The sequence below is a fragment of the Oncorhynchus masou genome, chromosome 22 (genome assembly GCF_036934945.1).
Source record: "Oncorhynchus masou masou isolate Uvic2021 chromosome 22, UVic_Omas_1.1, whole genome shotgun sequence".
NCBI classification, from domain to species: domain Eukaryota; kingdom Metazoa; phylum Chordata; class Actinopteri; order Salmoniformes; family Salmonidae; genus Oncorhynchus; species Oncorhynchus masou.
This window is the reverse complement of record NC_088233.1, coordinates 37,505,701-37,520,859: the sequence shown is the minus strand read 5'-3', so window position 1 is coordinate 37,520,859 and position 15,159 is coordinate 37,505,701. Positions and strand designations below refer to the sequence as shown.

At 42.1% G+C, this 15,159-nt stretch overlaps 1 protein-coding gene across 1 annotated transcript in view; it reads right to left on the bottom strand.

Moving 5' to 3' along the window:
- Nucleotides 1-423: 423 nt before the first annotated feature.
- The window catches only part of LOC135508828 (cadherin-13-like), a 529,634-nt gene continuing 514,898 nt past the window's right edge, over nucleotides 424-15,159 (bottom strand). The window contains exon 11 of the mRNA XM_064929038.1: nucleotides 424-574. Coding sequence (XP_064785110.1) covers nucleotides 424-574 — 151 coding nt within the window. The remainder of the gene's footprint in view (nucleotides 575-15,159) is intronic.

Below are 15,159 nucleotides of genomic sequence, written 5' to 3'. Positions count from 1 at the left end.
GGGAAATAAACATGATTGTAAACAATCCATTACAACAACAACAAAGGACTTAAGAAACAAACTCTCAAACAAAATGAAACTTCTTGGCAGGGAAAAAAGAGATTTGAATAAATGTGTGTTTTGACTCTTATGTAGGTGTCGTAAGCATTCATAATGCAATATAACAGGTGTAAATATATGGGTGAGAGTGTTATGACCATATTATGACAGGTTATGACAAGTTATGTCAGCCGTTATGAAATGGTTATGACCGAGTCATAATGTGTTATTCTGCTGGGTGTGAAGTAAAGTGTTACCATAAAGGTAAAGTATGGCCCGGTGAGGACCGAATGGTCCCGCAGGTCAAAATGAGTTTGACACCCCTGTTCTACAGCATTTGTATGAGGACTTTTAATCTCAATGAACAGAGACGTATTGAATGTATCACTTACCGTTGTCTGTGGCCATAAAGATGGCGGTGTATTTGTTGTCGTGAACGTAAGGCGACTCGCGGTCCAGATTGGCAGAGGTGTTCACCGTGCCTCTGACTGGGTTCACGCTGAGCCAGTTAGCCGGGTCTCTCAGGACCGCAAACCTGAACAGGGAACAGATGACACCTGATCAGAATATATTCAGGGTAATACCATGGTATGCCACGAAACAATATATTCAAGCATTGTAGACATGCAGATCACCTATCCGATAATAAATAGTAAGTGCAACTGAAAAATAATAAATTTTTCTATGAAGAGATACTGAATGGACAATAACTATCAAAGATACAAAGCTTTTGAATCACAGCATGACAAGACTGCATGTACTGTATCTGAAGTGTGTATGAGGTGAGGGTGAGGTTGACTGGACGGCTGTGCATGTCTGTGGACACTGTAGTTGGACTGTGAGTTTGATGAATGAACTCTGGTACCTTCTCAGAGAAAAATGACCTAGTTTGTGTGGAAAGTGGCTGAAGTATGAGGCCTCCAATACCCTGCTAATGTGATCCTGAGCGCCAGGTGATGGGAGGTGCATTGTGATTGGCTAGGGAATGGAGACATGCCTCTGGGGCTTCTCATCTGTGTTCATGTCACACACCGCTGATTTAGTGGCCAATCCCCATCCCATACACACTCCCAGAGGTACTAAACACACACACGCTCTCTTTAGCACCTCTTACCCCTTTAAGTTTACCAGTAAACACTCCACATGCACCTTTGTGCTTTTACACACACACACACACACACACACACACACACACACACACACACACACACACACACACACACACACACACACACACACACACACACACACACACACACACACACACGCGAGCACGCAAGCACACCCGGCAAACACACAAAGTGTTCTCAGTGATAGACAAATTGTCTTTGAAACTGAGCTCTTCTGCTAACAGAGCGAGACAAAGCCTTGGAAATGGCTTTGTAATCAACCTCTACTCACACCTACACCACAAGAGAAATAACACCTCTCCTCTATCTCCCTATTCCTCTCTCCCACCATGCACCTATTAAATTACCACAACAACATACCGCATTTAAAACGCATGCACCTGACATGACTGGATATACAGTACTGTACAGTGCACACCCACACACACATTACCACAGACAGATTGCATGCATATGGAAAGAGATAGCAAGAAACAAAACAGACACATACTTTCACACAAACAGACTGACACACACACACACACGGACTGTGCACATAGCTCATTTTATAGTAGAATGAGAAATCAGAACCCAGCTTAAACATTCTCACAGGTCATTAACCCCAATATGTCCCCATTCTCCCATCAGTAAACACATCTAGCACGCACGCACGCGCACGCACACACACACACACACACACACACACACACACACACACACACACACACACACACACACACACACACACACACACACACACACACACACACACACACACACACACACACACACACACACACACACACTTACTTCCTGGTTATCAGTCCTCCATCACCACCAGATATCACACAACAATACACACACACACAGAGAAGCTCATTGCTTGGAAAGAGGCGAAAACAAGATGATTATCCTGTTGCTTTGGGTACACAGATAGTCACTTGATCCAGTAATATATTGTTCAATGGTTTGAATTGACTGCAAGCCTATTTGTTGATAGAATCTATTCGGTTGCAGCTTAAATGATAAAGCATATAAAAGGTTTTCCCCCACCCGTTTCCGAAACACCGCTGTGTTTTTGAAGGATTGGAGCCTAGAAAGGAAGTAATTCTTCCACCTGATTGTCTGATTTAGACAGATGTGTATGATATATGTCTCTCTATATCTACATGAGTGTGGCCAGTGTGGCTCTGGTCTGCCCTGCTCTGGTCTGCCCTGCTCTTGTCACGATCGTCGTAAGAAGCGGACCAAAATGCAGTGTGGTATGTGTTCATGATGATGTTTTAATAAAGAAAGCACTGCACACTGAATACTGAATACAAAACAATAAACAAATAATGACCGTGAAGCTATAATAAGAACTGTGCTGACACAAGCAACTAACATAGACATAGGCAATCACCCTCAAAATACCCCAGAATATGGCTGCCTAAATATGGTTCCCACTCAGAGACAACGATAGACAGCTGCCTCTAATTGAGAACCAATCTTGGCAACCATTGACATACAATTTACCTAGAAAGGAAACAGCCCCATAAACATACAAAACCCCAAGACAAGACAAAAACACATACATCACCCATGTCACACCCTGACCTAACCAAAATAACAAGGAAAACAAAGAATACTAAGTTCAGGGTGTGACAGTACCCCCCCTCAAAGGTGCGGACTCCCGGCCGCACACCTGAACCTATAGGGGAGGGTCTGGGTGGGAGTCTGTCCATGGTGGCGGCTCTGGCTCTGGCACTGGACGTGGACCCCACTCCACCAGTCTTAGACCGCTTTTGTGGTCTCCTAGGAACGCCGACCCTCGCCGCCAACCTAGGACTGGCAACCCTACTAAAGGGCCCCACTGGACTGAGGGGCAGCTCCGGACTGAGGGGCAGCTCCGGACTGAGGAGCAGCTCCGGACTGGTTGACGACTCTGGCAGATCCTGGCTGATTGGCGGCTCCGGCGGATCCTGGCTGACTGGCGGCTCTGGCGGCTCCTTGCGGCTCGGCTCTTGCAGGCGGCTCCTGGCGGCTCCTTGCAGGTGGCTCAGGCGGCTCCTTGCAGACTGGCGGCTCCTTGTAGACTGGCGGCTCAGGCGGCTCCTTGCAGACTGGCGGCTCCTTGTAGACTGGTGGCTCTGGCGGCTCCTTGTAGACTGGTGGCTCTGGCGGCTCCTTGCAGACTGGCGGCTCTGGCGGCTCAGAACAGATGGGAGACTCTGGCGGCTCAGGACAGGAGGAAGGCTCTGGCGGCGCTGAACAGACAAGGCGCACTGTAGGCCTGGTGCGTGGTGCCGGCACTGGTGGTACTGGGCCGAGGACACGCACCTCAGGGCGAGTGCGAGGAGGAGGAACAGGGAGTACTGGGCTCTGGACGCGCACAGGAAGCCTGGTGCGAGGGGCTGCCACCAGAGGGCCGGTGCGTGGAGATGGCACCGGATAGACCGGCCCGAGAAGGCGTACTGGAGGTCTCGAGCACCGAGCCTGCCCAACCTTACCTGGTTGAATGCTCCCCGTAGCCCGCCCAGTGCGGCAAGGTGGAATAGCCCGCACTGGGCTGTGCAGGCGGACTGGGGACACCATGGGGAAGGCTGGTGCCATGTATGCCGGCCCAAGGAGACACACTGGAGACCAGATGCGTAGAGCCGGCTTCATGGCATCTGGCTCGATGCCCACTCTGGCCCGGCCGATACGAGGAGCTGGAATGTACCGCTCCGGGCTATGCACACGCACTGGGGAGACTGTGCGCTCCACCGCATAACACGGTGCCTGACCAGTACAACGCCCTCTCTCACTCCGGTAAGCACGGGAAGCTGGCGCAGGACTCCTACCTGCCTTAGCCACACTCCCCGTGTCTCCCCCCCCCCAAGAAATTTTTGGGGCTGCCTCTCGGGCTTCCTACCACTGACTCCATTCGCCAGTATCCCTCCTCACACTGCTCCAGAGAATCCCAGGCGGGCTCCAGCACTCTCCCTGGGTCGGCCGCCCACTTATCTCCTCTCAAGTAGTGACCTCGTCCAGATCTCGCTCCCAAGTCCTGATTACGCTGCTCCTGCTGCCGCTGCCTGTCACCACGCTGCTTGGTCCTGTAGTGGTGGGTGATTCTGTCTCGATCGTCGTAAGAAGCGGACCAAAATGCAGTGTGGTATGTGTTCATGATGATGTTTTAATAAAGAAAGCACTGCACACTGAATACTGAATACAAAACAATAAATGAATAATGACCGTGAAGCTATAATAAGAACTGTGCTGACACAAGCAACTAACATAGACATAGACAATCACCCTCAAAATACCCCAGAATATGGCTGCCTAAATATGGTTCCCACTCAGAGACAACGATAGACAGCTGCCTCTAATTGAGAACCAATCTAGGCTGGTCTGCCTTGCTCCTGGTCTGCCCTGCTCTGCTCTGCCCTCACTGCCTACCCTGATCTGCCCTGTCTGTCCTATTTTTTTGTCCGCTCCAGCTGGGGATGTTGCTGTCTGTCTTCTCCAGCAGGGCTCTGCCACATCAGACAGGACAGAGACAGGGCTCTGCCACATCAGACAGGACAGAGACAGGGCTCTGCCACATCAGACAGGACAGAGACAGGGCTCTGCCACATCAGACAGGACAGAGACAGGGCTCTGCCACATCAGACAGGACAGAGACAGGGCTCTGCAGGACACATCAGACAGGACAGAGACAGGGCTCTGCCACATCAGACAGGACAGAGACAGGGCTCTGCCACATCAGACAGGACAGAGACAGGGCTCTGCCACATCAGACAGGACAGAGACAGGGCTCTGCCACATCAGACAGGACAGAGACCGACAGACAGGACAGAGACAGGGCTCTGCCACATCAGACAGGACAGAGACAGGGCTCTGCCACATCAGACAGGACAGAGACAGGGCTCTGCCACATCAGACAGGACAGAGACAGGGCTCTGCCACATCAGACAGGACAGAGACAGGGCTCTGCCACATCAGACAGGACAGAGACAGGGCTCTGCCACATCAGACAGGACAGAGACCGGGCTCTGCCACATCAGACAGGACAGAGACAGGGCTCTGCCACATCAGACAGGACAGAGACCGGGCTCTGCCACATCAGACAGGACAGAGACAGGGCTCTGCCACATCAGACAGGACAGAGACAGGGCTCTGCCACATCAGACAGGACAGAGACCGGGCTCTGCCACATCAGACAGGACAGAGACAGGGCTCTGCCACATCAGACAGGACAGAGACCGGGCTCTGCTACATCAGACAGGACAGAGACAGGGCTCTGCCACATCAGACAGGACAGAGACAGGGCTCTGCCACATCAGACAGGACAGAGACAGGGCTCTGCCACATCAGACTCAGCCACTGATTCTAATCAGATACAGTATGTATCAGAATGATGCTATGAGAGGGGGACCTCCATAAATACAGCATAAAAACACTCCAAACCTATCACTCAACAAAATCGTATGCCATTATTTATTTTCTTTCCAGGAATTTAAACCTCAGTTCCCATGTTGAAGTTGAAGTTGTATGTAAACTTCTGATCAACTGGGAATGTGATGAAAGAAATAAAAGCTGAAATAAATCATTCTCTCTACTATTATTCTGACATTTCACATTCTTGAAATAAGTGGTGATCCTAACTGACCTAAGAAAGGGAATGTTTACTAGGATTAAATATCAGGAATTGTGAAAAACTGAGTTTAAATGTATTTGACTGAGGTGTACGTAAACTTCAGATTTCTAATGCATAAGCAGCAGAGGCACTCAAACACAAACCTCGTAGTAGTAATGCATAACAGATGCTTTCTCCTTCTACGCCCCTGCTCTCGACATACAGTAAGTGACACCCACACATACTGTAATATTATTGTACACCTTGGTGATGCACAAAATGTTCCCTCGCTACCTCTCTAGTCTCTATAGTGAGTGCCTAGCATTAAGAGCAGCCCTGTGAGGCCAGGTTATGGTACTGGATCACCCTAGCTCCATGGTAACCCCAAATGAGGCAGCACAACATGTACAAACACAGGGACCATTAACCTTCTCTTAAGGTCATTAGAGAGACATTAAAAATACATTATGCAAATAAAAAAAACATCCTTCTCATACAGGGTACATGTTTATCAGCAACATTGCAAATTGTCACAGCCAATTGTCCAAATAATCACTTACATCCACATCTAGAATTTCCCTTTTATCCTTCTCTCTCTCCTCCTCCTCTGCCTCTCTCTCTCGCTCACTACAAACACACACACACGCTCACACACAAATGAGAAAAGATTGGAGCCAGAAATTGCCTGTACTTTCTGCTTGCACTGTAAAATACCCAATAGCAAGTTGATTTGCTCACATTATTTCTGCTTGAGTGGCAGAATTCCTCTCTGGTGCTGTAAGGCAAATCCAGGCCTGACCCTACTCTACCGAGAACTGAGTCTGACGGTTAGAGCCTCCCTGGGGACACCTTATAGGACTTAGATCTTTCAGGACCCAGGACAGCCCAGTCAAAGGGGTGCTTCTCCTACATCATAGGAAGATGCAGTCTATTCTAGGATAACGACGGTGACACCCTGAGAGAGGACGTTAAGACAACGCAGCAGCACTCTTTATGAGAAATCTGCTCACCCACACAGTTCACATAGCTATCTCTGCATGAGGTTGAGACCCCTTTAGGATCAACTATTACACTACCATTGCATCAGATGCATATGGTTATGCATACAGTATGCCTGTGTGTGTGTGTGTGTGTGTGTGTGTGTGTGTGTGTGTGTGTGTGTGTGTGTGTGTGTGTGTGTGTGTGTGTGTGTGTGTGTGTGTGTGTGTGTGTGTGTGTGCGTGCGTGCGTGCGTGTGTGTGTGACAAACAGAGAGAGTTAAAGAGAGTGTGAGAGAGAGAGAGATCTGATTGGTACCATTGTTACTGACAGTAAGTATTTCTGAGAAAGCTTGTCCTAAGTAAATCCTCATTCAAATACACTTATCGTAAGTGCATTGGATAAGACCATTTGCTAAATTAAAGACTAAGTGCACTGTAGAGAAAATGTTATATTTTTATTTTCAAAACTGGTTGAATTACTATTTTTTAACTGTAGGCATCTGCAACTTACCACAGGTGAGATAAATTACACAGTAAACTAGAATTAATCAAAATGATTTATAATTTAGTCCAGGCCTTTTTTTACTTTACTTTATTTTTTCTCTTTCTTGTTCCTGTGTCGTTGTAAATCACACAAATACACGTGTAAACACCAAACGTTTTTAGAAGAAATATTGAATCATGCTGCAAGGGTGCCAATATATTTGACAACACCTGTAAATACAGTACAGAATGTGTGTATGTAAGTTAGTTAGTGTATAGCTACAGTATGGATGTGTGTATGGAAGTTAGTTAGTGTATAGCTACAGTATGGATGTGTGTATGTAAGTTAGTTAGTGTATAGCTACAGTATGGATGTGTGTATGTAAGTTAGTAAGTGTATAGCTACAGTATGGATGTGTGTATGGAAGTTAGTTAGTGTATAGCTACAGTATGGATGTGTGTATGGAAGTTAGTTAGTGTATAGCTACAGTATGGATGTGTGTATGGAAGTTAGTTAGTGTATAGCTACAGTATAGATGTGTGTATGGAAGTTAGTTAGTGTATAGCTACAGTATGGATGTGTGTATGGAAGTTAGTTAGTGTATAGCTACAGTATGGATGTGTGTATGGAAGTTAGTAAGTGTATAGCTACAGTATGGATGTGTGTATGGAAGTTAGTAAGTGTATAGCTACAGTACAGAATGTGTGTATGGAAGTTAGTAAGTGTATAGCTACAGTATGGATGTGTGTATGGAAGTTAGTTAGTGTATAGCTACAGTATGGATGTGTGTATGGAAGTTAGTTAGTGTATAGCTACAGTATGGATGTGTGTATGGAAGTTAGTTAGTGTATAGCTACAGTATGGATGTGTGTATGGAAGTTAGTAAGTGTATAGCTACAGTATGGATGTGTGTATGGAAGTTAGTTAGTGTATAGCTACAGTATGGATGTGTGTATGGAAGTTAGTTAGTGTATAGCTACAGTATGGATGTGTGTATGGAAGTTAGTTAGTGTATAGCTACAGTATGGATGTGTGTATGGAAGTTAGTTAGTGTATAGCTACAGTATGGATGTGTGTATGGAAGTTAGTTAGTGTATAGCTACAGTATGGATGTGTGTATGGAAGTTAGTTAGTGTATAGCTACAGTATGGATGTGTGTATGGAAGTTAGTTAGTGTATAGCTACAGTATGGATGTGTGTATGGAAGTTAGTAAGTGTATAGCTACAGTATGGATGTGTGTATGGAAGTTAGTAGTGTATAGCTACAGTATGGATGTATGTAAGTTAGTAAGTGTATAGCAGTATGGATGTGTGTATGGAAGTTAGTAAGTGTATAGCTACAGTATGGATGTGTGTATGTAAGTTAGTAAGTGTATAGCTACAGTATGGATGTGTGTATGCTGTAAGTTAGTTAGTGTATAGCTACAGTATGGATGTGTGTATGTAAGTTAGTAAGTGTATAGCTACAGTATGGATGTGTGTATGTGAAGTTAGTAAGTGTATAGCTACAGTATGGATGTGTGTATTGTATAGCTACAGTATGGAAGTGTGTATGGAAGTTAGTAAGTGTATAGCTACAGTATGGATGTGTAGTTAGTTAGTGTATAGCTACAGTATGGATGTGTGTTTGCTGTAAGTTAGTTAGTGTATAGCTACAGTATGGATGTGTGTTTGCTGTAAGTTAGTAAGTGTATAGCTACAGTATGGATGTGTGTTTGCTGTAAGTTAGTAAGTGTATAGCTACAGTATGGATGTGTGTATGGTTAGTTAGTTGTGTATAGCTACAGTATGGATGTGTGTTTGCTGTAAGTTAGTAAGTGTATAGCTACAGTATGGATGTGTGTTTGCTGTAAGTTAGTAAGTGTATAGCTACAGTATGGATGTGTGTATGGAAGTTAGTTAGTGTATAGCTACAGTATGGATGTGTGTTTGCTGTAAGTTAGTAAGTGTATAGCTACAGTATGGATGTGTGTTTGCTGTAGTTAGTAAGTGTATAGCTACAGTATGGATGTGTGTTTGCTGTAAGTTAGTAAGTGTATAGCTACAGTATGGATGTGTGTTTGCTGTAAGTTAGTTAGTGTATAGCTACAGTATGGATGTGTGTTTGCTGTAAGTTAGTAAGTGTATAGCTACAGTATGGATGTGTGTTTACTGTAAGTTAGTTAGTGTATAGCTACAGTATGGATGTGTGTTTGCTGTAAGTTAGTAAGTGTATAGCTACAGTATGGATGTGTGTTTGCTGTAAGTTAGTAAGTGTATAGCTACAGTATGGATGTGTGTTTGCTGTAAGTTAGTAAGTGTATAGCTACAGTATGGATGTGTGTTTGCTGTAAGTTAGTAAGTGTATAGCTACAGTATGGATGTGTGTATGGAAGTTAGTTAGTGTATAGCTACAGTATGGATGTGTGTTTGCTGTAAGTTAGTAAGTGTATAGCTACAGTATGGATGTGTGTTTGCTGTAAGTTAGTAAGTGTATAGCTACAGTATGGATGTGTGTTTGCTGTAAGTTAGTAAGTGTATAGCTACAGTATGGATGTGTGTTTGCTGTAAGTTAGTAAGTGTATAGCTACAGTATGGATGTGTGTTTGCTGTAAGTTAGTAAGTGTATAGCTACAGTATGGATGTGTGTTTGCTGTAAGTTAGTTAGTGTATAGCTACAGTATGGATGTGTGTTTGCTGTAAGTTAGTAAGTGTATAGCTACAGTATGGATGTGTGTTTGCTGTAAGTTAGTTAGTGTATAGCTACAGTATGGATGTGTGTTTGCTGTAAGTTAGTAAGTGTATAGCTACAGTATGGATGTGTGTATGAAAGTTAGTAAGTGTATAGCTACAGTATGGATGTGTGTATGCTGTAAGTTAGTAAGTGTATAGCTACAGTATGGATGTGTGTATGTAAGTTAGTAAGTGTATAGCTACAGTATGGATGTGTGTATGCTGTAAGTTAGTACGTGTATAGCTACAGTATGGATGTGTGTATGGAAGTTAGTTAGTGTATAGCTATAGTATGGATGTGTGTTTGCTGTAAGTTAGTAAGTGTATAGCTACAGTATGGATGTGTGTATGTAAGTTAGTAAGTGTATAGCTACAGTATGGATGTGTGTTTGGTGTATGTTAGTAAGTGTATAGCTACAGTATGGATGTGTGTTTGCTGTAAGTTAGTTAGTGTATAGCTACAGTATGGATGTGTGTGCTGTAAGTTAGTTAGTGTATAGCTACAGTATGGATGTGTGTATGTAAGTTAGTAAGTGTATAGCTACAGTATGGATGTGTGTATGTAAGTTAGTAAGTGTATAGCTACAGTATGGATGTGTGTATGCTGTAAGTTAGTACGTGTATAGCTACAGTATGGATGTGTGTATGGAAGTTAGTTAGTGTATAGCTACAGTATGGATGTGTGTTTGCTGTAAGTTAGTTAGTGTATAGCTACAGTATGGATGTGTGTATGTGAGTTAGTAAGTGTATAGCTACAGTATGGATGTGTGTTTGCTGTAAGTTAGTTAGTGTATAGCTACAGTATGGATGTGTGTATGTAAGTTAGTAAGTGTATAGCTACAGTATGGATGTGTGTTTGCTGTAAGTTAGTACGTGTATAGCTACAGTATGGATGTGTGTATGGAAGTTAGTTAGTGTATAGCTACAGTATGGATGTGTGTTTGCTGTAAGTTAGTAAGTGTATAGCTACAGTATGGATGTGTGTTTGCTGTAAGTTAGTAAGTGTATAGCTACAGTATGGATGTGTGTATGCTGTAAGTTAGTACGTGTATAGCTACAGTATGGATGTGTGTATGGAAGTTAGTTAGTGTATAGCTACAGTATGGATGTGTGTTTGCTGTAAGTTAGTACGTGTATAGCTACAGTATGGATGTGTGTATGGAAGTTAGTATGTATAGCTACAGTATGGATGTGTGTTTGCTGTAAGTTAGTTAGTGTATAGCTACAGTATGGATGTGTGTATGGAAGTTAGTTAGTGTATAGCTACAGTATGGATGTGTGTATGTAAGTGTATAGCTACAGTATGGATGTTAGTAAGTGTATAGCTACAGTATGGATGTGTGTATGTAAGTTAGTAAGTGTATAGCTACAGTATGGATGTGTGTATGTGTAAGTTAGTAAGTGTATAGCTACAGTATGGATGTGTGTATGCTGTAAGTTAGTAAGTGTATAGCTACAGTATGGATGTGTGTATGTGTAAGTTAGTTAGTGTATAGCTACAGTATGGATGTGTGTATGGAAGTTAGTTAGTGTATAGCTACAGTATAGATGTGTGTATGGAAGTTAGTTAGTGTATAGCTACAGTATAGATGTGTGTATGGAAGTTAGTTAGTGTATAGCTACAGTATGGATGTTAGTGTATGTAAGTTATGTAAGTGTATATAGCTACAGTATGGATGTGTGTATGGAAGTTAGTTAGTGTATAGCTACAGTATGGATGTGTGTATGGAAGTTAGTTAGTGTATAGCTACAGTATAGATGTGTGTATGGAAGTTAGTTAGTGTATAGCTACAGTATAGATGTGTGTATGGAAGTTAGTAAGTGTATAGCTACAGTATGGATGTGTGTATGGAAGTTAGTTAGTGTATAGCTACAGTATGGATGTGTGTTTGCTGTAAGTTAGTAAGTGTATAGCTACAGTATGGATGTGTGTTTGCTGTAAGTTAGTTAGTGTATAGCTACAGTATGGATGTGTGTTTGCTGTAAGTTAGTAAGTGTATAGCTACAGTATGGATGTGTGTATGAAAGTTAGTAAGTGTATAGCTACAGTATGGATGTGTGTTTGCTGTAAGTTAGTAAGTGTATAGCTACAGTATGGATGTGTGTATGTAAGTTAGTAAGTGTATAGCTACAGTATGGATGTGTGTATGCTGTAAGTTAGTACGTGTATAGCTACAGTATGGATGTGTGTATGGAAGTTAGTTAGTGTATAGCTATAGTATGGATGTGTGTTTGCTGTAAGTTAGTAAGTGTATAGCTACAGTATGGATGTGTGTATGTAAGTTAGTAAGTGTATAGCTACAGTATGGATGTGTGTTTGGTGTATGTTAGTAAGTGTATAGCTACAGTATGGATGTGTGTTTGCTGTAAGTTAGTTAGTGTATAGCTACAGTATGGATGTGTGTGTGCTGTAAGTTAGTTAGTGTATAGCTACAGTATGGATGTGTGTATGTAAGTTAGTAAGTGTATAGCTACAGTATGGATGTGTGTATGTAAGTTAGTAAGTGTATAGCTACAGTATGGATGTGTGTATGCTGTAAGTTAGTACGTGTATAGCTACAGTATGGATGTGTGTATGGAAGTTAGTTAGTGTATAGCTACAGTATGGATGTGTGTTTGCTGTAAGTTAGTTAGTGTATAGCTACAGTATGGATGTGTGTATGTGAGTTAGTAAGTGTATAGCTACAGTATGGATGTGTGTTTGCTGTAAGTTAGTTAGTGTATAGCTACAGTATGGATGTGTGTATGTAAGTTAGTAAGTGTATAGCTACAGTATGGATGTGTGTTTGCTGTAAGTTAGTACGTGTATAGCTACAGTATGGATGTGTGTATGGAAGTTAGTTAGTGTATAGCTACAGTATGGATGTGTGTTTGCTGTAAGTTAGTAAGTGTATAGCTACAGTATGGATGTGTGTTTGCTGTAAGTTAGTAAGTGTATAGCTACAGTATGGATGTGTGTATGCTGTAAGTTAGTACGTGTATAGCTACAGTATGGATGTGTGTATGGAAGTTAGTTAGTGTATAGCTACAGTATGGATGTGTGTTTGCTGTAAGTTAGTACGTGTATAGCTACAGTATGGATGTGTGTATGGAAGTTAGTAAGTGTATAGCTACAGTATGGATGTGTGTTTGCTGTAAGTTAGTTAGTGTATAGCTACAGTATGGATGTGTGTATGGAAGTTAGTTAGTGTATAGCTACAGTATGGATGTGTGTATGAAAGTTAGTAAGTGTATAGCTACAGTATGGATGTGTGTTTGCTGTAAGTTAGTAAGTGTATAGCTACAGTATGGATGTGTGTATGTAAGTTAGTAAGTGTATAGCTACAGTATGGATGTGTGTATGCTGTAAGTTAGTACGTGTATAGCTACAGTATGGATGTGTGTTTGCTGTAAGTTAGTAAGTGTATAGCTACAGTATGGATGTGTGTATGTAAGTTAGTTAGTGTATAGCTACAGTATGGATGTGTGTATGGAAGTTAGTTAGTGTATAGCTACAGTATAGATGTGTGTATGGAAGTTAGTTAGTGTATAGCTACAGTATAGATGTGTGTATGGAAGTTAGTTAGTGTATAGCTACAGTATGGATGTGTGTATGTAAGTTAGTAAGTGTATAGCTACAGTATGGATGTGTGTATGGAAGTTAGTTAGTGTATAGCTACAGTATGGATGTGTGTATGGAAGTTAGTTAGTGTATAGCTACAGTATAGATGTGTGTATGGAAGTTAGTTAGTGTATAGCTACAGTATAGATGTGTGTATGGAAGTTAGTAAGTGTATAGCTACAGTATGGATGTGTGTATGGAAGTTAGTTAGTGTATAGCTACAGTATGGATGTGTGTATGTAAGTTAGTAAGTGTATAGCTACAGTATGGATGTGTGTATGGAAGTTAGTTAGTGTATAGCTACAGTATGGATGTGTGTATGTAAGTTAGTAAGTGTATAGCTACAGTATGGATGTGTATATGGAAGTTAGTAAGTGTATAGCTACAGTATGGATGTGTGTATGGAAGTTAGTTAGTGTATAGCTACAGTATGGATGTGTGTATGGAAGTTAGTTAGTGTATAGCTACAGTATGGATGTGTGTATGTAAGTTAGTAAGTGTATAGCTACAGTATGGATGTGTGTATGGAAGTTAGTTAGTGTATAGCTACAGTATGGATGTGTGTATGTAAGTTAGTAAGTGTATAGCTACAGTATGGATGTGTGTATGGAAGTTAGTTAGTGTATAGCTACAGTATGGATGTGTGTTTGCTGTAAGTTAGTAAGTGTATAGCTACAGTATGGATGTGTGTTTGCTGTAAGTTAGTAAGTGTATAGCTACAGTATGGATGTGCGTATGGAAGTTAGTTAGTGTATAGCTACAGTATGGATGTGTGTTTGCTGTAAGTTAGTAAGTGTATAGCTACAGTATGGATGTGTGTATGTAAGTTAGTAAGTGTATAGCTACAGTATGGATGTGTGTATGCTGTAAGTTAGTAAGTGTATAGCTACAGTATGGATGTGTGTATGTAAGTTAGTAAGTGTATAGCTACAGTATGGATGTGTGTATGCTGTAAGTTAGTACGTGTATAGCTACAGTATGGATGTGTGTATGGAAGTTAGTTAGTGTATAGCTACAGTATGGATGTGTGTTTGCTGTAAGTTAGTTAGTGTATAGCTACAGTATGGATGTGTGTATGTAAGTTAGTAAGTGTATAGCTACAGTATGGATGTGTGTTTGCTGTAAGTTAGTTAGTGTATAGCTACAGTATGGATGTGTGTATGTAAGTTAGTAAGTGTATAGCTACAGTATGGATGTGTGTTTGCTGTAAGTTAGTACGTGTATAGCTACAGTATGGATGTGTGTATGGAAGTTAGTTAGTGTATAGCTACAGTATGGATGTGTGTTTGCTGTAAGTTAGTAAGTGTATAGCTACAGTATGGATGTGTGTTTGCTGTAAGTTAGTAAGTGTATAGCTACAGTATGGATGTGTGTATGCTGTAAGTTAGTACGTGTATAGCTACAGTATGGATGTGTGTATGGAAGTTAGTTAGTGTATAGCTACAGTATGGATGTGTGTTTGCTGTAAGTTAGTACGTGTATAGCTACAGTATGGATGTGTGTATGGAAGTTAGTAAGTGTATAGCTACAGTATGGATGTGTGTTTGCTGTAAGTTAGTTAGTGTATAGCTACAGTATGGATGTGTGTATGGAAGTTAGTTAGTGTATAGCTACAGTATGGATGTGTGTATGAA